Genomic DNA, 25116 nt, shown 5'->3' with positions numbered 1-25116 from the left:
GCTCATTAGAACACTTAATTCTATTTTATGGACTTTAGTGTCACCTGATTTTATAATTGAAAAGTCAATGGAGATCGTTGGGCAAAATTGTCCTTTGACACTTTCGACTCCTAGGGCTAAATTGTGTGTGTAACGAAGGTAGATAAGCTCCGCGAGAGCAGGGCCTGTGCGCCGCCAAATTACTAGCCCGGAGCGTGGCATTTGAAATGCGCTCCGCAAAGATTTGCAGGATGAAAGAAGGAAGCGAAAGAAAAACCTCCCCTTTACTAAAATGGCAGACCCCGTTTCCTTTACCAAGATGTCTGCGCGCAGGCGCACGAGACGGTGGGCACAGGGGGCGGGGCCTGGAGAGGCGGAGTCAGCGGGAGCCGTCAGGTGCGGCCCCGCCCCTCGCCCTCCGCCCTCCTTCTTGATTCCGGATTGGTCCGGTTCCAGCGCCGCAGCCTGGCGGCAGCGCTTTGGAGCCGCCCGGCGTTCGCCACTTCCGGCGCGTTGGGGCTGTTGGTCCGGGGCTGCCGCGCGGCGTGAGCGGGCAGCTCCGGGGCGGGCGCGCGCAGGGATGCTCTGGGGGGCGGCGGCGGCCGTGTGGGCTGAGGCGGTGGGGACAGCGCGGGCCCGCGGGCCTCTCTCCTGAGCCGGCCACCCGGCCCGAGCCGCTCCGCCGCGGCCCCTTCAGCCTCCGCCCCTTCAGCCTCGGGGCCGGGCCCGCCGCCGCCTCTGTCCGCGGAAGCCGGGGAGCCCCTGCCTGGGCCCGTAGCCTCCCCCTCGGGGGTCGGGCCCGGGCGGGGGGCCCCGAGCCGCTGCCCTCCTTGCCGGCTTCGGAGCCCCATTTCCTGCTTTTTCCGTTTTCTTGGGGAGGAACGGGTGGGTCTGGATGAATTGCCCCGGGGGTCCTCGATGAGGCGGACCGGAAGGCCGTGCTCCTTTTAGAGGGTCCCGGCGGGACCCGGGTGGGGAAGGGGTTGTCTTTGCATGGTCGGGGGACTTCCCGAGCTTGCCGGGACCATGACCTGAACTGTGCGGGCGGGACGTGTCCGAAGCCCTAGAGCCAGCTCACCTGAGCCGCCCCCTCCCCGGCCAGCATGGTAAGTGGAGTGGGACCCTCCGCCCCACTGGGGGCCCTGCCGCAGGGGTGGGAGTGGGTCCCGGGGCTGCTGAGCCATCGTTTCTTTCCCCCGGGCGGGGAGAGGCGCGTGCCGAGCCTGGCTGGTGACACATGCGTGCAGGGTGTGCAGCCCCGGCTGTGCGCTCCCATCCCCCCCAGGGATGTCTCAGGACTGGGAGGGCCCTGGAAGCGCAGCAGGCACAACCCTTGCATCTCCTTGTTTGCTTCCTTCATAATGATAATAACTATCATTTACTTATGGAGGGTTTTCTGTGTGCCCAGGGCCTGTGCTAAGTGATTGACGGGTATTACCTAATTATCACACCAACTCCTTTGATCGGAAGTGGGGGGACTGAGGCATAGAATCATTAATTACCCGGCTCAAGGTCAAGCGCTTTTTAAGTGGCAGTGGCAGTGGCAGTATTTGAATCTAGGCATCCCGACTTGAGAACTCCTCCGGGTTCGGGGAGAACATGGTGTCCAGGTGTAGGTTTATATATATGGGAAAACAGCAAGATTTGCGGAGGTCACTTGGATGATAGCAGAGTCGGCAGGAGTATCCCCTGGACCCACAGCAGCTGTTCTCAATGCTGCGAGCTCTCTGGCCTTCTCCCTGGTAGTGTTGGAAAGCTCCATCCTTTCTGATTCTGCTAAGAAGCCTCTAGAGGATATCTTCCTCATTTTCCTGAGCCATAAGCATTCTCAGTGCTCCTTTAGATTTGTGTACCTCCATCTATCGATAGAGCATTTGTCTTTTTACTTATTTTTGTGGTGCCAGGGATGGGACCCGGGACCTTGTGCATACTAGGCAAGGCTGTATCGCTGAGCTACGTCCCCAGGCTGAGCATTTGTCTTTTAAAAAATTTTTTTTTAATTGAGCCTTATCTGTCCATTGCAGTAGACTCAACTGTCTCAAAGGTGAAGTTGTCTGAATCTTTATCTGCCCTAGTTCTTGGCATGGTAGTAAGCCCATGGTGAGTAGTTAATTGCCCAGCCTGTGTTTGGGCACATTCAGGGCTGGCTCTGTGCTCCTCAAGGCCACTGTTTTACCGCTGCCAAGTTAGTGGAGTAGTAGGGAAAGGGATGCTGCTTCTGTGACACAGCCAGTGGAGGTTTGAAAACTTTCAAGGGGCCTGCTTGTGGTTTGGTAGGTCCTGGAGTATAGAAAGAGGATCTAAGTCATTGACCTTTTCCTCATAGGGCTTTTATCCAGCTGGATAAAATACAGCCATTAATGTCCAGCAGCATGGCATAAGTCGTACACACACACACTCTGTCTCTGTATGTGTAAATTATGCGTTATATGTGTGCACACATACTCTGGTGGCAGACGAATTAAGCTCTTTGAGTTCCAATTTTCTTATCTATACAGTGTGGAGATAGGAATTCTCTAAATAATCCAAAGGTATGAGATACATGTAACATTTAGCAACCGAGGAAAGTAGTACTCCTTTCCTTCATTTATAATTTCAATAATTAAAACATTTCCAAATTATTCTTTCAGTTTTTAATTTTTGTTTTTTAGCTCTGGTAGGATTTACATAAAACAAAACATTTTACCTGTACAGTTAGTTGAGTGGCATCAGATACATTTACGTTGCTGTGCAACTCTCTTGGCCATCTACTCCAGAAGTTTCTCATCTCCCCAAATTGAAACTCTGTACCCTGGGCATGAACTCCTAGTCCCCTCTGTCAGCATTCCTTCTCCTCTGGGGCCTTGGAAACCATCATTTTGCTTTCTGTAAATGTGACTACGTTAGGGCCCTCATGGAAGTGGAATCATACAGTATTTGCCCGTTGGTGACTGGCTTATTTCACTCAGCTTAATACCTTCAAGTTCATCCATGTTGTAGGGTGTGTCAGTTTCCTTCCTTTCTAAGGCTGAATTCCATTGTGTACGAGGCACATTTTGTTTATCCATTCATCCGTCAGTGGATACCTGGTTATTGTGCTTAATGCTGCTGTGAATATTAGTGTACAGCTATTTCCGTGGATTTTACACAGCGACTATATGCCACATCCTGGAGAAGGCACCGAAGGAGCCAGACCCCAGGTACCTCCCAGGGAACTTAGACCACCGTTTGCACCCTTGTATTCAGGTTTCACTTAATTGGCAGTCAGTAGAGCCCTGGAATGACCACCTTTGAGTAATTAATTGTAAAGTTGTTGACTTCTTGACCTCTAGTAGATTTTTTTCCTGAGGTAAGTTGTGATCAACCTTAGTTATTTAAGCACACAGCGAATGGTCACTGTGGATGTGAGGTGAATGATCACATCCTCTTTGTGTTTCTGATGCCAGTGGGTCGCCTGTAGTTGTTCTAGGGGTTTGGGTGGGGCAGGCTTTGTCCCCTAAAAGCCAGGAAATCATTGCCTGGTTTGTGTCTGTCAAGAGAAGGGTCTTTTCTCTGGGATCACAGCTCTTAATTCAAAGAATTCTTTCTCTCTTCATTTCTTACTGATTTACAGTTTGACTTTTAAGAGTATTGGTTGGTCTAAGTTTGAGCCTTTTAAATATCTTTTTAAAACATCAAGTCTAGGAAGACTTGAAGAAAACTATCATTTATTAAGTGCGCAGTGCGCATGTCAAATATGCAGTTTTTCATTTAGCCATTCAGTATCAGTTCACCTCACCAACCCTGTTAGGTCACATTGTTGCTGTTACTACCAGAGGAAGAGATTAATAGACCTGCTCTAGGATGGAGCTGGCATCTATCTGGACCCATGGTACTGTATTCCAAATCCTGTGTTCTTCACATTGGGCCATGTCATGGGAAAGATTATCAGGAATGTCACTGAACTGTGTGCTTATTTAGTTCTGAGATAGATAGTGGTGGAGCGTAGGGAGAATGGGAGAATTTCTTTAAACTGTCCCTCCAGCAGAAGAGAATTTGACCTGCATTTTTATAGCCAGTTAAATGAGAATGGTAGTTCCAGTACAGAATTAGTTAGCTGTACTCTAACTCCATTTGATTAAATCATCATTTTTTGTGGAATTCCCATGAGATTTTAAGTGGTGTAACATGTTAGAGGTTCCTACTACTTCTCTGAAAAGTTGTTACTTAATATTGAATGAGCTGCTGCTTAAAATGGAAATTTTGTGCAAAATTGAATCTTTGCTTAAGTTAGTATTTCTTTTTTAGTTGCTTAGAAATTCCATTGGTTACAAAGGCTTATTTTTTTATTTTTTATTTTTTTTTTACGTCCCAGTCCGTGAATGGTCCCTGTAGTGGAGACAAAATCAGACTTTAAATTTGGCCACTCACATGGTGTGTCATGGTGCCAGATTGTGTCCACAGTGTTGTGTGGTACACAGTGCTGTGGGAGGAAGCCACCATGGTGGTGTGAGCAGATGCAGGGAAAGGTTCAGCAGAATCTAGGGGTTCTGTAGTTCTGTCACATCATTAGAGATAGTCTGGGTGACATTTAAATATCAAGAAGTGACTTTTGGAAAAATTGGTGCATGACATGGTTCAAATGATGAAATTGCCTGGTAAACAAAAACTCCTGTTAATGTATGTAAAAGCAATTCTCAGCATTAAGCCCAAAGCTTTTTAGTATCTCATACATTCATGAAATATTTTTTTGATTTCTGTTTCAAACTTAAAATCTCAGGTGCTGTGACTACAGTATAACAGTGTGTTAGTTAATGTTAAGTATAGGTTAGTTTATGCCAGCTATTTTACATATATTAATTCACTTTTTCTTCTAAACAATGCTAGGAGGTAGAGGCTATCTTTATATCCCATTTTGTTTTGTTTTTTTGTTTTTTAAATGATGACATTCAAGACACTAAGAAGTCAGGCAGCTTCCCAGAATTACACTGCACCAAGTGGTAGAATTGGGGTTCAAACCCAGGTAGTCTGGCTCTGGAGTCAGTGCTCAGGGTGTAGAAAGTGTTTGTTCAGCATGCTCAAGGCCATGGGCTCCCTCCCCTGCGGTGCAGAAATGTTGTTGCTTATAACTGTTACACTTTCTGGGTAATTGTCCTTGCCCCTGAGGAGTCAGGTTAGTGGGGAAGAGGAGATGGATATTCTGATGAATACAGGGCCTGTGGTGAGAGCTGTGGGAGAGGAATGCTTTGGTACTAAGGCATGTTGCCATGAAGGTACCTGGGGACAAAGAATGCATTGAGAGCCCGGGTGAGGGTCAAAGAAGGCTTTCCAGGAGGGCATATTTGAGTCTTGAAGGATAAGGAAGAGTTTGATAGTTGAATAAGGAAAAAAAGGGCTTTCAAAGCAAATGTCATTTACATAAAGATCAGATATGTATCAATAAAGATAATAAAATAATGGGTGTCAGGTGAGAGTGAAGGAAGGAGTAAATGTTGAGTGTTTAGTACTTTCTGGGGCTTTATCTGCACACATATCTTACAACACAAACATGATGCGTTTTTCTCATCTTCAGAATTCTTCATTCATACTTTTCTTTGACGGGTATTGCTCCATTTCTTTGTTCCCTTTCCAAGGAAACTTCAGGAGAGTGTGTTCTATACCTGGTCTGTACTTCTTTACTTTGTGTTCTGTCTTAAGCTTACTTGTCAAAATTCCTCCTGCCTCTGTTACTGACTCCAGTGGTTGTCTCTTAGCCTTCATCTTATTTGATCAGTGGCATCAGACAAATCAGACACTCCCTCTTCACTTAAATATTTCTTTACTTGGCCTCCAGGACACTAAGATGTGCACTTGATTTCCTCCTCCCATCTCCTGAATGTTTCTTCCCCATCTCACTGATCTGGGGATGGAACTGAGGAGGAATGATGTTCTAGCATTTTTAAATTTTGAGACAGGATCTTGTTAAGATGCCCAAGCTGTCCTTGAACTTGTGTTCCTCCTTCCTCACCCTCTCTGGTCCCTGGGTGGACAACACCACCCTGGCCTTCTCTCTGATCTTTAAACAGTTGGAGCACACCAGGCCTCAGACTTTGTGAACTCTTGCAGGCTACCATAAGCCAAGCACTCCTAATCCAGGCCTTTTTCCCCAGATCCAGTGCTCATATATGCAGTTGCCTGCTTGACACACTTGTCACACTTTCTTTCCTGCTGGTGCTGTTGCTGTTACTCTACCCAGTGCTCACTCTGTTCCAGCTTCCCTGGCCCCCTGTCCTTCTAACCTTCCGGATGTGTTCCTGCTCCAGCTTTGGTCTTGCTGTTGGCTCTACTGGCCTGTTGATGTGACTAAACTTCTTCAAGCTTCCTCACCTTCCTAATGAGGTCTGCCCTTACCATCCTATGTAAAATGGTAATCTTGATGGGCGTGGTGGTACACACCTATTATCTCAGTGTGTGGAAGGCTGAGGCAGGAGGATTGTGAGTTCAGAGCCAGCCTCAGCAAAAAATGATGCATTAAGCAACTCAGTGAGACCCTGTCTCTAAATAAAATACAAAATAGGGCTGAGGATTTGGCTTCGTGGTCGAGTGCCCCTGAGTTCAATCCCTGGTACCCAGAAAAAAAAAAAAAAGGTAATTTGTGGGCTGGGGCTATATAGCTTAGTGGTAGAGTGCTTGCTTTCATGTGTGAGGCCCTGGGTTCCTCCTCAACACCATCAAACAAATCAAAAAAGGTAATCCCATTTCAGAATGCCCAGTTCCTCTGACATCCTGCTTTACTTCTTTTTGTAGTGTTTACAGGTTTTAAATATTTTATGTACTTAAGGCTTAGTTGTATAGTCCATTTTTTGTTGTTTCCTGCTAACATATTAGCTTTGTAAAGCTAGGGATTTCTGTTTTGTTCACTGATGTATCTCTAGTGTAGAACAGATTCCCAGCGTAGCACACAGTTACATGGTAGTAGGAATGAGTGGAGGCCTTAGGTGTTCAGAGGGGGTTTCAGAGGTTTCCTTGGTGATTAAAAGTTGCAGAGAGGATATTTGAGAAGAGAAGAGAGTAACAATAAGATATGCAATGTTAAGAAAACACTGGAGGACTGGTTTGGCTGTGGTGCTGGTTTATGAAAGGAGGTGGAGGAGGGCTATAACATTAGTTTATGGCGAGGTTGTGGAGGGTCCCCTCGGCTACCCTTGGGAATTTGGCTTTGATTTTTGGCTGATTTTTCAGTCCATCTGTTGTATATAGGTTAGATTGGTGTCGGAAGCTAGATGTGACACCATACCTGTGTAGACGTAACAAAGGCCTTTTCTCAGATGTGGAATTAGGAATGGAGAGGAAGACTTTTACTCAAAATAAGAGAATTGTCCCTTAAATCTCTCAACTGATTTCAGAGTGTAAGGATGAAGGGAAGAGCCTACACTTTAGCCTGGAGATGGGAATAGTGAGAAGTGTGAAATAGTTGGTGATTTGGATTTGGAGGAATGGAAACGATGACATTGACCATTACACATGATAAAGTGTTGGTTTGTTGTTTGGCAGTGCTGGGGATGGAACCCAGGGCCTCACACAGTCAGAAACAAAGCTGACAGGAAGAGATGACAGGAGACGGCCATGTGCTGATAAGTAAGGGTTTGGCTGTGTGGGCTGCTGTGTGGAGAGGGAGGTAATTGGTACCTGGCTGGAGGAGGATGTTGGAGATTTTAGGGAGTTGAGTTGTCAGTGTACACGGCTGCATAAAGGAAGGCGTGATGGCATGCACTTGGGTGAAGAGGGAGAAATTCTGGACTGCATAGCATCTCTCTGCCTCTGTTTCTCTTCCTTCCTTTCCTTCTTTCTTCCTTTTCCCCCCCCAGTGCTAGGGATTGAACCCAGGGCTCTGTGCCTGCTAGGCATGTGCTTTCCCATAGAGCTGCATCCCCAGCCTCACCTCTTCATTTTTCAACCTTCCCCTACTCATTTCCCCCCATATTCTACAAACCATTGTGCACTGACTTTAAAAAAAAAAAATCTTACTGTATTTTCCCTAAGATTCTTCTATCCTTTTTTTTTTTTTAATTGTCACATATTTGTGGCGTAAAGTGTGATTTTTTTTTTTTTTTTGGTGGGGGGGGGGTGGGGAACCAGGGATTGAACTCAGAGGCATTCAACCACTGGGCCACAACACCAGCCTTATTTTATATTTTATTTACAGACAATGTCTCACTGAGTTGCTTAGTGCCTCGCTTTTGCTGAGGCTGGCCTCAGCTACCCAAGCCACTGGGATTATAGGCGTGAGGACCAGCACAGTGTGATATTTTGATACACGTATACCATGAATAATGGTCAATTATATATCCATCACTTCAAACAATTATTTCTTTTGGTGAGAGCATTTAAAATCCTGTCCCCTATCTATTTTGAAATATATAATAATTGCTTACTGGCAGACGGACTTTTTGTCTTGATTTTTCAAGATTGCCTATAATCTTAAGTGTGCTGAGTCCAGTTTCCATCCATAAGCCATTTGAATTCTTGTGGCCTTTGGCAGCTACTGTCTCCTTTGGTTGAGACACTTGTTCTTGGCTCCCTTGTCTTTCACGTGTTACTTTCTTGGGTTAGTCTCCCTGATCTTTTCTTCCCATGGCTTCCTATTCTGTAAGAGTGAAACCTTCCTCTCCAGGCTTGGATATCCACTTAAGTGTGCATTGAATTATTTGAAACCCATCATTTCTCTTCCGGTTAGTCCTCCTCCCATGCCCTAGTTCTCTTAATGACCTTATCTACCAGACTAGTCACAGACCTTGAGTCATCTTTAACTTCCTCTCCTTTAGCCCCCACTCCCAGACCTCTTGATGATGTTACTGTAACATACTATACCCTGACTGGTTTTCCCTTCATTTCCTCCACTTGGGTGGGACTTCGTTGTCTTTTGCTTTGATTGTTGCTGTCTTGGCTGGGCTGTGCTTTCCAGGTTCTCCCTTCATCAGCCCATCTCTGTGCCTCTGTCAGAGCTACTTCATAGAGCTCAGATGGGAGCCTGCCACTTGACCCCGGTCGTTCACAGCAGAGGGTCCCCATTGCTCTCAGAGAGCAGGTTTCCATTAGGGCAGAATAGTGGAAGCACACAGGCTCTGGGTTTTCACAGAAAGATTGACTTTCAGGCTGCAGTAGGGAAGAGGATGACTTATTAAATACTTAAAGTGATTTATTTGGAATATCTTTTTTGTTTGTTTGTTTGTTTGTTTGTTTTTTTGGTGGTGCTGGGGATTGAACCCAGGGCCTTGTGCATGTGAGGCAAGCACTCTACAACTGAGCTATATCCCCAGCCCTTGGAATATCTTTAAAGATTTCCCAAATTGTACCTTGTTCTCCAGCCACAGCAAACTTCTTGTCATTCCAGAACATCCAGCACACTCCCGTGCTTCTCTGCCTTTACTCTTGCTGCTGTTTCTCTGCTTGTCCTTTTCTTGAGGGAGACTCATCCATCATATTCATGGTCATCATAAGCATGTCTTTGAAGCTTTCTAGCTCCTAGTTTAACATACATTATCTTTTTTTTGGCTTTTATCATTTTTATTTATTTGTTTTTATTACATAAGAATTACAGGACTACATTCTTGTAGTGATGTTCAGAAGTTTGAAGAGCATAATATGAAACCTGTGCCTCCTTTATGCTCCCTCCTCTCCATCCCAACCCAAGTCTGGTTCTCTTTAATGAAAGAGTCCATATCAGGTGAGTTTTCCTCCTCTCTGCCTCTCCAGTGCCTAGTAAGGATTCAACAGGCATTTATTTGGTTGAGTCAGGAGTGAAAATAAATCCAAGGAGGTCAAGGTGGCCCTTGAGATTAGAAATGATGAAAGTAGCAGTACTTGGAGAGACTGGTAAAATTGAAACAGTATGAATGTAGTTACCACCCTGTTTAACCAGAATCCAGCCAGTGAGCAAGGGCAGTGGTTAGGCACTTGCTGTGTAGATGGTGTGCTCAGAAGCCCCAACAGCTGGGGGTGGGGTCAGGTGAGGTGAGGCAGTTGGTTGTAGATACCTAGGAAAGCCACAAAGCAGAGAATCTAGGGAGGTGGAAGAGGCCGACGGGAAGGAATTTAGAGGAACAAAAAAATGGGTGGTTCATAATTACATTCTGTGCTAGCCATTGCTTGGGGGCCCTGCTGCAAACTCGTACTCCACCTGTTGACTCTCCCATAGCCACCCTGCAAGGTGGTTATTACGTTCCCATTTTACACTTGAGGAAGATATGGACACTGAGGCTCAGGGGAGGATAAAGTTAAGTTGCTTGTCAAAATTTTACATAGTGAGGGCTGGGGTTGTGGCTCAGTGGTAGAGTACTTGCCTCTCACGTGTGAGATCCTGGGTTCGATCCTCAGCACCACATAAAAAATAAATAAATAAACAAAGATTAAAAAAAAAAGAAGCTTAAAAAAATTTACATAGTGAGTTACATAGCTAGGTTTCAGACCCAAGGTTCCAACCCCCAAACACGTGTTTTTTTCGTAGATCATTAGATTTCTTTTTAACCCTATGCATATATACGTAGACATATTTACTTGAAATATAGCTTATCTACTTATATTGTCCCATGAAAAACAGTGCATCTAGCTGGTTAAACTTAATACCTGAAAAAATTTGCCTCATAGTAGAAGGGTTCAGATGGTCAGCATTGGCTAATAAATAGCTATCTCTGCATGTCCTATAATGTGATAGAACAGAGAAAGTGGACTGTTGAGGGCACAGTGGTAGCTGGAATAATGGAATTGACAGAGGAAAGTTACTTTCCTTGAGTTTCAGTTCAGATAAGCCCATTAAGCTTAGTCTATGCAGTAGGCTCACTTATATCACAGCAGCTTTCTGTCGTTTTATATCAAGGTCATAATAAAAACTGTCTCTGGTCTAGGACTCTCCCAAAAGGTTAGGTGGAAAAGAAAGGCCATCATTGTTTTCTCAGCCAGTAATTAGACCTGGGAAGTGTTTCCTTTTTTTTTTTTTTTTTTTTTTTTTAGAGGAATAACTACATAAAAAAAAAAAATTTTGTGTGTGTGTATCCGTGTGTCTGTCTGACCATTTTTCCAATACTGGGGATTGAGCCCAGGGCCTCACTTCTGCAGGCAAGCACTCTACCTCTGAGCTACATACATCTCTGTCTTTTATTTTTATTTTTTTTAATTATTATTTTTTAAAAATATTTATTTTTTAGGTGTAGATGGTCACAACACAATGCCTTTATTTTTATGTGGTGCTGAGGATCGAACCCGTGATCTGCCCGTGCTAGGCGAGCACTCTACCACTGAGCCACAATCCCAGCCCCACATCTCTAATATTTTATTTTGAGACAGGGTCTAAGTTGACCTTAAATTCCTGCCTCAGACTCCCAAGTAGCTGGGATTTTTAGCTCCTACTTTAAGACATATTATCTTTGATTTTGTTTAGTTTAGCAAGCCTGCACCACTGTGTGCCTGGCTGAAATTTTTTTTTTTTTTTGAGAGAGAATTTTTTTTAATATTTATTTTTTAGTTTTTGGTGGACACAACATCTTTATTTTTATTTACTTATTTTTTTAAAGAGAGAGAATTTTTTAATATTTATGTTTTTCAGTTTTTGGTGGACACAATATCTTTATTTTATTTTTATGTGGTGCTGAGGATCGAACCCAGTGCCCCATGCTGCCAGGAGAGCGCATTACCGCTTGAGCCACATCCCCAGCCCTGGAAAATTTTTTAAAAAGTGACACGTGGCTTCAGTGACACGCACCTTGTAATCCCAGTTACTCTGGAGGCTGAGGCAGGAGGATGGCAAGTTTCCAGCTTTGACAGCTTAGTGAGATCCTGACTCAATATAAAAAATAAAAAGGGCTGGGGTAAAACCCAGCTTAGTGTAAAGCCCCCTGGATTTAGTTCATAGTTTCACAAAACAAAAACAAAAAACCAATAAAATGACAAACCAAAAAAATAAAAAACAACCCCAAACTCTAAAAATACCAAAGTACAAAGCCATGACAAAAGGGAAAAAAGGAAATCACTGATTTTTTTATATTATATAAATATCCCATAATTTTCTGAAAATTTATCTATAGCTATATATCTGTAGATGGATGAGGGGCGGATACTTAGCATAAGTATTTTTGTTAAGAAAGTGAATGTACTGATGCTTTTTGATCAGGATATTTAAAAAATAAAAACTAAATTACTGTCACTTATTTTGAAATAATTGTATGATCACAGGAAGTTGTAAAACTATGGAGTTCTGTGTACCCTTCACCCAGATCCCCCGATGTTGGCATTTTATGTACCTTTGTGCAATATCAAAACCAGGAAATAGGCATTGGTATGTGTCAATTATTGACTAGACTACAGGCCTGATTGAGTTTTTACCAGTTTTAGACCTGCATTTATTTGTATGTATATGTTTCTGTGCAGTTTATTCCATGTGTTGATTCGTGTAATCACCACCCCAGGTAAGGTACAGAATTCTCTCATCACAGAACTCCTCATGAGTACCGCCTCTTTGTCTTCGTATCCCCCCCGCCCCCAGCAACTACTCATTTCTAGGGTTTTGTCAATGTTATTTTGAGAATGTTATTTAAATGTAATCAGCAGTATGTAACCTTTTAAATTTTTTTTTTTTTTAGTTGTAATTGGACACAATACCTTTTATTTTTATGTGGTGCTAGGGATTGAGCCCAGCGCCTCACAGGTGCTAGGCAAGCGCTCCTGAGCCACAACCTCAGCCCCAGTATGTAACCTTTTGAGACTGACTTTGTTCACTGACCATAATGCTCTTGGCTGCTGTCCATTTCACTTGAATTTATAGCACAAAAAGAAAAAAGTGAAACTGAAAGGAAGTAACACATTTCAAGTAAGTCTTTGTCTCGATTATTAATGCTGCATAAATCCTCGTTGGTTAAGGAAGAAGACTATAAAAAAAATTTGGAAGATGGCATCATTTTTTATCAATATACTGTGTCCCAGTTGTAATCAGTATTGGTGAACTTTGTAACAGCAAAAATAAGAAAATTTGTACTCTTTCCACTTCCCCTCTTCCTCCCTTTTGATTGTTAATTTACTTTGTTTTAAAGCATTTTTATACTATTTTATTATCATAATTTACTCACTTTAGTGTTACATGTTTTCAAGGATTCAGTATTTCCCACTGGTTCTTTTTATGTTTTTTTTTTTTCCTCATATTCTGTAGTTCATTTCCTACTGCTGGATTTTATTGTCAATTTTTGTACAGAGTGCCCTATTTGGTCATGTGTGTTTGTATTTTGAAGAACATTTTGGCTAGGTATAACATTCTTGGGATTTACTCTTTCCCTCTGATTTTGTAGACATTGTTCTACCATCTGGGATGGAGTGTTCTCTTGATCTTTTCTGTCAGTTATTAGCTGATAATCCTTTTTCAAAAGAGTTTATAATTGTTATTTTTCTGGAATTATTTCATATAATATAAAATGCCTGTGTATTATCCTTATCCATAAATGGTAACCTTGCTGGGCATAATACTTACAGGTAGTGCATTCTTTTCCCAAGTATTTTGGAGACCTTTCTTCATTGTTTTCTGAAGGATGACATGTGGAATATAGTAATTTCTACCTCAGTGAGAACCAGCTTGACTTCTGCCTGGCTGCTGGAAGAAATCTGCAAGTTCAGTAACTTCAGCATCTCTCAGAGTAGATGATTTTTTTTTTTTTTAATCAATTTGCCCTGGAACACCAGTGGTGTGCCTGTGTTAATGAATTAATATTGAATGTTACTGTGTTTCTGTTAACTTACTTTTTAAGTTTGTAGGATAGATAACTTTTTTTTTTTTTTGGTGTTGGGGATTGAACTCAGGGGCACTCAACCACTGAGCCACACCCTCAGCTCTGTTTTGTATTTTACTTAGAGATAGGGTCTCACTGAGTGCTTAGCACCTCACCTTAGCTGAGGCTGCATTGAACTTGGACCCTTCTGTTTCAGCTTCCTGAGCCTCTGGGATTACAGGCATGGGCCACTGTGCCCTTCTAGATAACATTTTTGCAATACTCAAGAGTTGGGTAGGCCCTATTCCCCACTTTTGGTTAACATTATTAAAACTAATTAATGTGAAGGGTGAAATTGAACTTCAGGAATTACTTTTTGAAATAAAATACCAAAAGATGTTCCACTTCACTCATCACTTATCACCTAAGGCACTCTTGAGTGGAGTGGAACTTTTTTTGATGTTTATTACAGTATATATTTAATTCCCATATCAGCTTACCATTCTTGATCTCCTGATCTTTGTACATTTTCTATTGGGTCAGCCAACATTTGTTTAATTTTAAATATAATTTGGTTGGATAATTTTGGAGTAGCTTGCACATTTGGTTGAGCAGTTATAGGGTAAACTGAACAGCAGCTACTTTTGTTGAAAGGAGAGCGCTAACTAGCATTTCATGTGCACTAATTATTTGGAATTGAATAAAATGAGAATATCGAAGGGGCTGTGGAATCTGATGGTTTTCTAAATCACTACACATGTACCTTTTGTCTTATCGTGTAATTGAAGTGTTCATTCCCTCCTGCTTGGCTAAAGGTTTATTTGTCATAACATAATTTTTTTTTTAGAGTAATAGAGGAGAGAGAGAGAGAGAGAGAGAGAGAGAGAGAGAGAGAGAAGAATTTTTAATATTTATTTTCTAGTTCTCGGTGGACACAACATCTTTGGTATGTGGTGCTGAGGATCGAACCCAGGCCGCATGCATGCCAGGCAAGCGCGCTACCGCTTGAGCCACATCCCCAGCCCGTCATAACATAATTTAAGAACTTTAGAAATACAGGTCTCATTGTAGGATGGAGATTCCTTTACCAGGAAGTTGTGGAGTTTCTTTGAAGTGATTTTCCAGTAATTTTTTGTTGTTGATTCTGTTAGTTGGGCTTATGAATCAAAGTGTGAATTTACAGTGTTAAGAGGTCATTTCATAGAAGGATTGGCTAGTCATGCTTAGAGTTTCTGTAAAGGAAAGCACATGTCCGTGGACTACAAGTCATAGCAGGCTTCCTGTAAACTTGAAAATCTTGGCTTGTACCTTAAACATTTATTGTTTAATAACCAGTGTAGCTAAGTGTAGTCGTGCACACCTGCAGACCCATTTATGTGGAAGGTGGAGGCAAGAGGATCACGGAATTGGAGGCCAGCCTGGGCAATTTAGCAAAGACCCTGTTTTTTTTTTTTTTTTTTTTTTTAATATTTATTTTTTAGTTTTCGGCGGACACAACATCTTTGTTTGTATGTGGTGCTGAGGATCGAACCTGGGCCGCACGCATGCCAGGCGAGCGCGCTACCGCTTGAGCCACATCCCCAGCTCTGAAGACCCTGTTTTAAAGTACATCAGTAGGTCTGGGAATGTAACTCAGAGGTAGAGGGCATGTCTAGCATTCGAGACCCTGAGTTCCATCACTAGTGTAGGGAGGAGGGAACAGCGTAGAATCTTTTTGCTTATCTATTAACTAGTCATAACTGTTTGAATCTTCACAAGGAAATAAAAGTACCAGGCACACATGTTTGAGGAACACAATGTGGATTCATCTCATTTGTCTGTGGGTTGAGTGGCTCATCCTCACATCCTCATCACACTCTGCACAGACATACTTTATTGAGACATGCTGCAAAATCATATCTTGATCTATTGGTAAGTGAAGCCTCTTGTGAAGAGAGAAAACTTGAAGGTGTTTGAAAAGGCCTCAAAGCACTATAAGAAAACATTTTGAGAAATAATGAAGAACTCCCATTTTAATAATGTCAGATTGAAAGAGTTTTGAGTTGATACTCTTATTGGGATACAGACCAGTTGATAATTTAACATTTGTGTTTCTGACTGCCAGGAACCTTCAGAGCTTTTAAGGAGGAATTTGTTAGGATTTGCATTGCCTCCAGTGGTCTGGAGCAGGTCACAGTGAGTGGACTCAGCTGAAGGTACTTCCTAAAACTTGGATGAGTGGTGAGCCGTGGCAAAAATTGCCGATTATTTTTTTTAGAGAAAGTTGAAAAGACAAGTTGTAGAGAGAATCTGCACTGAAATGCATGAAATTTGTAATTTTTTTTTCTAAAATGGAAAGTTAGGAGCTGGGATAAGCACTGGTTCATTTGGGGAAACACTTGAAAAAAGTTGCAAATAGTTGGGTATTCATCTAGTCCACAGATATAGATGTAAGAATGGAAAGGGGTGAGTAGAAGTTTTGAAAGTTTATAATTTCTGGGTGAGTTTATAATTCTTGGATGAGGGAGATGCACAGGCCAGCGTATGATTTCAGTGCTGGGGATAAGTGCAGAAATAGAACTTGTAAGAGAGATAGCTGCACTTAAAAAACAAAAATAAGCCTTGCTAAATTGGGGATGGGAGTCTGTATCAGGGAAGGCTTCCCAGAGGAGGTGATGTCTAACTTAAGTTTCAGAGCAGCTGTGGGAAGTCTTTTGGCAGAATGGTTTTTCTTTTGATTCATGAGGAAAGGAACCGTGGACTTATTATCGCCCAGGAAACTGTTCATGTACATTCTGTATTCTGTTTTTAGAGAAAGACAAATTAAGTGATATCAGGATTGATTTATTTTAAGCCTGTTATTGAGATACTTTTAGACTTATAGAAAAGCTGCTAAGATCTTACAGGGAATTTCTCTGTACTCTTCTTTTGTAGGGATTTATTAAAAGCAAACATCAACAAAAATTGCAGTAGCCACCCTTTGAAACATTTGTGACCACTCCGGTAGTTCAATTTTTACCTTCTTCATTCTGGTAGAATGAAGGAATTAAAGGAGAAACTGATGCTCCTACAGAATCATAAAATCTGCTGCCTCTTGATTTTGCTTAGTTAACTATTTTGAACTCTTACAAATATTTGAAAAAATAATTTTTTTAATTGTAGATAAACACAATACTTTTATTTTATTTATTTTTATGTGGTGCTGAGAATTGAACCCAGTGCCTCACACATGCTAGGCAAGCACTGTACCACTGAGCTATGACTGCAGCCTTCTTAAAAATATTTGATAGCTTAAAAAAAAAAAGAAATTACCACCATCTGATTCAACTATTAATAACATTTTGGTTTGGTTTGCTCCCTTCTAGTTTTTTTCTCTTTATATATGGTTGAGGTCATACTGTCAATGCACTTTCTTCTTTTTTTACTTAACATTATAGCAGAAGTGTTTTTTGTTTTGTTACCAGGGATTGAAATTGGGGGCACTCACTGATCCATATCCCCAGCCCTACTTTGTATTTTACTTAGAGACAGGGTCTCACTGACCCCTCGCTTTTGGTGAGGCTAGCTTTGAACTAGCAATCCTCCTGCTTAAGCCTCCCAAACTGCTGGGATTACAGGCGTGCACCATTGCACCTGGCTAAAAGTTTTTTTTTTTTTTTTTTAATCATTAAATGCTTTATAAATATTTGTGATGATTATATAATATTACATTGCATGGATTCTTAAGCAGTTAGTTTGTTCAATTTTTTTTTTTTTTTGCTACGGTAAAATGTGATTAAAGTCTTTGCAAAAAGCTTTTTCTGTATTATAGAAAATTGTCTCAGAATAGGGTCCCAGAAAAGCCCAAGAGTATCAAAGAAATTTTTTTTGTCATAAAGTTTTTATTTTCAAATAATTTTTACATTTGGTATGAATTCTTTTTTTTTTTTTAATGTAGTGCCAGAGATTGAACCCAGGGCCTTGTGCATGTGAGGCAAGCACTCTACCAACTGAGCTCTATCCCCAGCTCCAGTATGAACATTTTTAAGGCACTTCATCACATGGTACAATAGAAAGGTTGCACCAGTTTATTCTACCCACCAGTTGTACATAATTATGCTCATTAACATTGGTAATCTTAAGAAAATTGTTGCTAGTTTTTTTTTTTTTTAACTGTAGATGGAAACAACACCTTTACTTATTTTTATGTGGTTCTGAGGATCGAACACATTTCCTCAAACATGCTAGGCAAGCACTCTACTACTGAGCTACAACTCTAGCCCCCAAACTTGCTATTCTGTACAGTACAAAATTCAGCAACAGGTCTGGGGGTGTAGCTCAGAGGTAGATCACTTGCCTAGCATGTGCAGGGCCTTGGGTTCCATCCTTAGTACTATGTGCAGCATATAAAAATCAGCTCTATTAAGTACATTTATCATGTTGTGTTCTTTCATTACTCCAAAGGAAATCTCGTCACTTCCCATTTCTCTCCCCAGCCCACGGCAATCACAAGTCTACTTTCTGTGTCTATGGTTATCCTTATTCTGGACTTTTCATATGAATGAAATCATGTAGTACATGGCCCCTCAGTATCTTTTCTTTTTTGAGATGGTAGTCTTTCTATATTGGCCAGGCTTGCTTCAAACTCCTGGGCTCTAGTGATCCTCCTGCTCCAGCCCCCTGAGTAGCTGGGTAACTACATCAGTATATTTTTAAAGCATAGAAAAAGGTGAAGATGAATGAGCTGGGTGTGGTGACATGTGTCTATAATCCCAGCCACTTGCTGGGATCCTGGTCTGGGCAACACATCGCCAAAAAAAAAAAAAAAGTTGGTCAGGATGCCCCATGCTCCAGCCATTAGGAAGAAATAGTTTACAGCTATTGTCAGTGGACAAAGGGCTCTAGGGAAGGATGGAACCTAAAATAAGGAAAAGGGGGAAAATTTATTGTGCCTAGAGAGTGAAAGCCAATGAAATGACAGCACATTTCCTGGATGGGAATATGCAGGAAACTTCTAGACATTACTCTTGATTTGGAATGTGATTTGGAGAACTTGCAGGTAAGGTGTTTCCCTTTGTCATAAAAAATAGCCAGCCTAGAAATGAGTAAGTTTATGACAGCATCTAATACAGAGAACCTTAGGAAATGTATGAATTTTTGCCTAAAAACAAGAGTTCTATTGAATGTCAAGGAGAATAGACAAGGCTCCAGAGCATCAGTTTCTCAGTATTGGATATTTTCACTGGGACCCCTGGGGAGAGAAGTCCTGTGTTTTTATTTAGGTGAGTGGTTTTCATCCTTCATGTAGGATTTTTTCCAAAACTGGGACTGAGCCCTTCAGAATTTGATCTGACAGGTGTTGGAATGGGAGTTCTTGATGTAGACGAGGATTTTATGTGAACAGTTATCACTTAGGTATTACATTCATGTTCTGGCTGATAAGTCAGCATCTTGTTTTGATCAGTGTGTTAATCATTCCCCAGGGCCTGAGCCCTTAGGGGCGGTGGTGGGGGCCGGAAGATGTGAATCCGCAAGGCCAAGGATCAGAGCCTGCATGATGTTATGAAATTTTTGGTCTTCACTTCCTAAAATCCTTAGAATCTCCAGAGTGATGTCCTTTTGTATGTCATTGAATTGACTGATGGCTGCTAGCTTCTAGGGACCTTCAGGATGGGGAATGGTCATAGGAAAAACAAAAGCAGGATTAGAGAATTGGGACTTTGAGCCCCACCCCTCCACCTCATGGAAAGGAGAGGGCTGAAGATGGCTAGTGATGAATCAGTAATGCTTACCTGAGGAAGCTGTCATAAAAGTCCCGAAGGACTAGGTTTGGGGAGGTTCTGGATAATGTCACATGGAAGTTCCTGGAGGGTGTTGCACCAGGGGAGGGAGTGCCTTCTGCCCTCTCCGCATCCACCTATGCATCTCTTCATCTGTGTTCTCTGTAGGATCAGTTTTAATAAGCTGGTAAATGTAAGCATTTCCCTGAATTCTGTGTGCCACTTTAGGAAAGGAATTGAACTCAAGGAAGGGGTTGTGGAAATGTGGATTTATGACTTTTTAGAAGCACAGTTAGAACAGCTGTGCTAGGTCTTGGTGACTGGCACCAGAAGTGATGTGAGGCAGAGCCCCCCCACCTGTGGGTGGGATCTGATGCTGTATTCCAAGAATTGAGGTGGCACTGAGATTTGCACACCTGAGTTCATTTTAGCTTATTGAATTCATTGTAATGTGATAAGCCCAGGGGTGGCTGCTCTGTGTGGGAATTGCAGTAGTCATGGTTATGCTTATTCTGGACTTTGGTGGTGACTTTGCCAAGGAGTGAAAGGCATTCTAAAGAGAAAATGGCATGGATCTATAATGTGGAGGGAAAAGTGAGGCTTTGGGTCTGGCTGGAGCAGAGGACGGATAGGGGGTCTGGGAAGGGAGTGTGGGGACAGTAAATTGTCTGTCATACATTAGGGCCAGAAGGTGGAGTGACTCCATCACCCCTGGTGATCAGGTGGCAAAGACACTCGGTGTTGGTGGTGTGGTGGTGTGCAATTGAAAGGTGCTTGAGAATTAACAAACTAGTATTTCAGCGACTGTTTATTAGCTGGACTTGATAGAACCTGAATCATGAATCTGCAAGGGCTTTGGCTCACAGGTGGTATTAGCTAAGGGATTATTTTTTCTTTTCTTTTTTTTTCTTTTTCTTTTTTGCTGGGGATTGAACCCAAGAGCAAGGGTTTCTGTGCTCTGTAGGCCCATAGAGTTTTTTGGAGATGTCACAGGTGCTGGGCATGGGAGTACAGGCATTTTGGGGTCATAGTAATTAAGCAGAGTCTCTGAGTCTGTTTTAAATGGTGGAACTCTGGGCAATACATTTCTTTAAAAAACAAACAACATGCAACTTTTGCTGCTGGAATTATGGATCTGTTCCCAAACCCTACTGTCTCAAGCACAAATGGAGGCCCGCAGGGCACGTGGTGTCATTGTCTCATACTTTGTTTGCAGCACATTTTTATATGATCCATATAAAAATGAAAGTGAAGGCATTTGGTATTGGAACTTTCTGAGCATTTGGTTGGTTTATTATGTGGGATTTTTGTTTATTTGGTTTCTTTTTTAAAAGCTCATTGAGTCACCCATGATATGTGTAGTGAAGGTAGTGATGTAGTTTTGTTTATGGTTAGGGTGTCATTTAGTTCTCACAACTACCTGGTGAAGGAATGTGCTGTTGTAAGTTCATTTTGCAAATAAGAGACTTAAGGCTCAGAGTGGTTAAGTAGTTTGCTCATCATGTCATTACTGTATAGGGTGTTAGGGTTAAATCCTTATTTTAAAATAACAATTTTTACTTAAAAAAAAAAAACAACTTTCTTTTTACTTCTCCTTGCCCCCCCCATATTCTAGCAGGGTTGTTTGAGAACTGTGGAAAAGATGATCCATGCTTCTCTCCCAAGCTAATTATGCTTGTCCTGCTGGGAATTGGAGGTTGACAGAAAACTGTGTGTAGGGCTATCTTTCCATTATCTAGAATGCTAGCAGGGCCAAGGTTTTTAGCAGGGTAACAGGACACAAGTGAAGTAAGTACTTGTTTTCTTCCTCCTGTGTACCTCCACCACCCCTAAAAAAGTCACCATCTGCTTTTCAGCTGCCATAGCTGTTTGGGAATCACAAGTGGGATGGGGAAGGAATAATGTATAGCCCAGCATTGCAATATAGTTTTTTTTTTTAATTACAATTTTTTTTCTTTTGGTGTGTTTTGGTGAGATATATATATTTTTTTGGTGGTGGTGCTGGGGATTGAACCCAGGCCCTGTATATGCTAGGGAAGCACTCTCCCACTGAGCTATGTTCCCGGCCCATTTTTTATTTTTGTTTGCAATAGTTTTCTATATTGTATACATTATAGCTATTTTTAAAATCATAGTTTTAATGAGAAAAATTGCATTGATTAGTAGTACTGTGTGGAACCCAGAGCACACGAGTTCCTGGTTAGAGAGTTGCTAAGCAGACTTCTCACTTTGTGGCTAGTGATCATCTGTGGTGATGGGAGGAGTATCATCCCCTGGCCAGGAAGAGTCACTTCCTATTAGACAGATCTCTGCTTGTGCAGCACCCTCACACTTCCGGTAGAATGTAATGCCCTCAGCAGCTGCTCCTATGGGCTCCTATCTCTTGCATGAGATACTGCTTGACCATTGGTTATGAGCCTTTGAGAACCTTCGAAAATGTGGCTGAACAGCAATTAAAAATTGAAATATTAGGGTCGTGTTAGGCATATTCACAGGGAAAAGTTGGTGACTGTCTAATGGACTTTGATTTTTTAAAAGCAAGTGCATACGTGGAGTTTGTGCAAGGAAACGTGTTATGAGGGATGGCTCTTACAGTGCTTTAAAACCACACACAATGTGCACACCTGATCACATTTAATGCCCAGGGTGCTCCAGGAGCTTTCAGGGTTTGTCTATAAAGTTTTATACAGGCTGTCCTCAGTGGAGCCAGGCAGGACTGGCTCTAGCCTGGTCCTTTCTCTGCCTGCCATGCCGGGCTGTGTTCCTCTCTTGGAGGTACACTGTTCCTGTAAGTTTTCTCCTTGCTCATGTGGTGGGCACCCTTTCTAGGTTCCCTCATTCTTGCTTTGGTTTACATTCAAGGGCGGGTTGTTTGTATCCCAGATGGGAGCAGGATTGGAGCAGTTCTCCTCTGCCCTGTCTCCATCCTCTTTGTTTCTTCCTTTCTACAGGAATGATTGGTGCACTGGGGACAGTGTGACACGTTGGCTTACATCTGCCAGGTGTAAAGTCACTGCATCAGAACACTGCGTAGTTTCGGACTTGAAATATCTCACCTGCGTATCCCTTAAGAGAAGCCTGTCCTCCCTGTTGTGGCCAGAACCAGCTGTATTTTTGCCTGGCCAAGGGGTATGGGGTGAGGTGGTAAAACCAGTTCAGAATGGTAAGGAGGAGGCATTGTGGCTTTGTCAGTAATAGGGACATTCAACTTTGATCTGCACTTGGTTTCTTGATAGATCCTGGAGGGGAGAAAGAAAGTGATTCTGCTCCCCCAGTTCCCAACAGTCTGTTAAACAGTCTAGAGGTTTCGTCCAACATTAAATATATTTTAATTGGTATTTAAAATGCTAGATCTGTTTGATAATAATTTAGGATGAGGTGATATGCGTTTGACAAAAGAGACTTAGGACAGGTGGTAACAGCAACTGCATTGAAATTATTTACACATGAGCAGTAGTGTTGATCATGATTTTAGATTTGCAGCATGATTTTATAGTGGTCTAGCAGCATCATACTCACCTGATTTCATCCGATGCCAGCTCACTTGTTATCTTTAAAACCCTTGGGAGCAGAACCCCTCTCTTTGTTCAAGGGATGGGGAACCATCACTGGAAGGAGCTTTGCTGGCCTCCATGTCTTGACTTGACCAATAACAGGAGACTTTTTGGGCAAGATACTCTGGCGTGAGACTTATTTTCCTTACTGGTAACGCAGGTTCGACTTGCTATTCTTTGAGGTTTATTTTTGTCACAAGATTCTCTGATCCTGTTTTAGAATTTCTTGGTAGCATGCCTGTGTTAATGTACTCAGTATAGGTCTTTGGAATTTAATTGACTAGGCATACAAACACTTATCCTCCTGGGATATGTACCTGGGAAAGAGAAGCAGATGGGATGGTGAAGAGAGAGCCTGTTCTCTGCTGTATTACTCATTATGTTCCTGTAGAATAAATATTTTTATCATTTACTTTTTTTGGCTGTCTAATTAAAGCTGTCTGGAATGTAAAATAAATATATAAAATATATGTATTCTAGCTCCCTGTGGATATGGTTGTTGCCCAACTACTAGATGCAAAATTTTTTAATGTCTAGTCTATATAGCGTTCTTTTCAAAAATAGTGGATGAAAATACGCTTGGAATCTGAGAGACAAGAAGAATACTCTCTGCTTTTATCACTTTCTTACCCTCTTTACTGTTTTCAAAGCCAGCTTGGAGTGGTAGTGAGGAAGGAGCAAGGTGGAAGATGGCAGTCCAATAGATTTTTTTGTGTGTGTGTGGGGGTACTAGGGGCACTTAACCACTGAGCCACATCCCCAACCTCTACTCCTTTTGGTACCAGGAATTGAACTCAAGGCACTCAACCACTGAGATACATCCCTAGCCCTATTTTGTATTTTATTTAGAGACAGGGTCTCCCTGATTTGCTTAGTGCCTTGATTTTGCCTTCGCTGGATTTGAACTCGTAGTCCTTCTCTCTCAACCTCCTGAGCCACTGGGAGGGATTACCACTGCGCCCAGCCCCAGCACCCCACCCTTTTAAAAAAATATTTTATTGCACTCTTTAAGTTGCTGAGGCTGGCTTTGAACTTGTGATCTTCCTGCTTCAGCCCCCAAGCCAGTGGGATTACAGATGTGTGCCGCTGCGCCTGGCTCAATTGATGAAATTTTAAAAAACCTTTTAGAGTTGGGGAATGGTTCAGTGGTCCAAGACCCTGGGTTCCATCCCTAGCACTACAAAAAACCCCAAACTAAATCAAACAAACAGAAACACCCCTCATTCACTGTTAACATTTTGCCCTGTTTCCTTTGTTTTATAATAAGGATACTTTTTTATATTGCCATTTATACTTACAAATCAACTTATTGCTTCAGCACTTTTATCTACCATCTGTAGTCCACTTTTGTCAGTTGGCGTAATTATGTCCTTCATAGAATTGTTTCCCCTTTTCAATACAGGGGCCAGTCAAGGATCAGATGTTGCATTTATTTGTCAAGACCCTTTGGTTTTTAGATTTGTTTTAAAATTTTGAAACTGGTGTACCTATACTTGGTAGCTGCTTGGTGACCCTTGTTCTTATGTATTCAGTAGTACATAGATAAGTTTTCCCAGCATAAAATGTACTGTCCTCTGTCTGCAAGGATGTTTCTTCTGATTGGTCCCCATGGGGACAGAATAGATGCCTCCACCTTATCACTCCCACAGTGGGACCAGTTGAACTTGCTAGCTCAGATGCCTGGCAGTCACCCAGCATCTCACTCATGGTCCTCAGAAATAATCAAATCCCTTTTGTTCTTGAAGGAGACAGAATCTGACTTGGCAGTTTGTACAAACCCAAGAAATACTGGAGGAATGTTCTACCATTGATCAGCTTTATGGGAGTTTTAGTCTCAAGCAGAAAAGTGCCCTTTAATGACTAGAATTATGTTTGGATGCAGCCCAAGTGTAATAAATATTAACTCTCTACATAAAGATACTGTGCAGTATCTATGGTATCAGAAGTTATTTTCCCTGCAAACCCTGATGCCTAAATTTTTAGAGTTAATACCATCAGTGCATATTGGTACCTCAGTATCCTCTGTTTCACCAGCCCTCATTCCTCTGTCACAGACAGGCTAGGGCAAAGGACTGCCACACCGCGTGGGTGGGCTTGTGTGGGAGTGCTCTCCTCACAACCTGTGTCTTTGAGGGAGTCATTCAGGACCTCAAGTTTCAG

The 25116-nt window shown here is 42.1% G+C and overlaps 1 protein-coding gene across 2 annotated transcripts in view; it reads left to right on the top strand.

Annotated features, from left to right (window-relative positions):
• The first annotated feature begins 445 nt into the window (after window positions 1-445).
• Xpo6 (exportin 6) overlaps window positions 446-25116 on the top strand; it is a 105993-nt gene continuing 81322 nt past the window's right edge. For both annotated transcript variants that reach the window (XM_026392070.2, XM_026392069.2), the window contains exon 1: window positions 446-1085. In XM_026392070.2, the coding sequence (XP_026247855.2) occupies window positions 1083-1085 (3 nt within the window). In that variant the 5' untranslated portion in view covers window positions 446-1082. The remainder of the gene's footprint in view (window positions 1086-25116) is intronic.

This window comes from Urocitellus parryii, chromosome 9, assembly GCF_045843805.1.
Source record: "Urocitellus parryii isolate mUroPar1 chromosome 9, mUroPar1.hap1, whole genome shotgun sequence".
Taxonomy (NCBI): Eukaryota; Metazoa; Chordata; class Mammalia; order Rodentia; family Sciuridae; genus Urocitellus; species Urocitellus parryii.
This window is presented reverse-complemented; position numbering and strand designations above follow the sequence as displayed.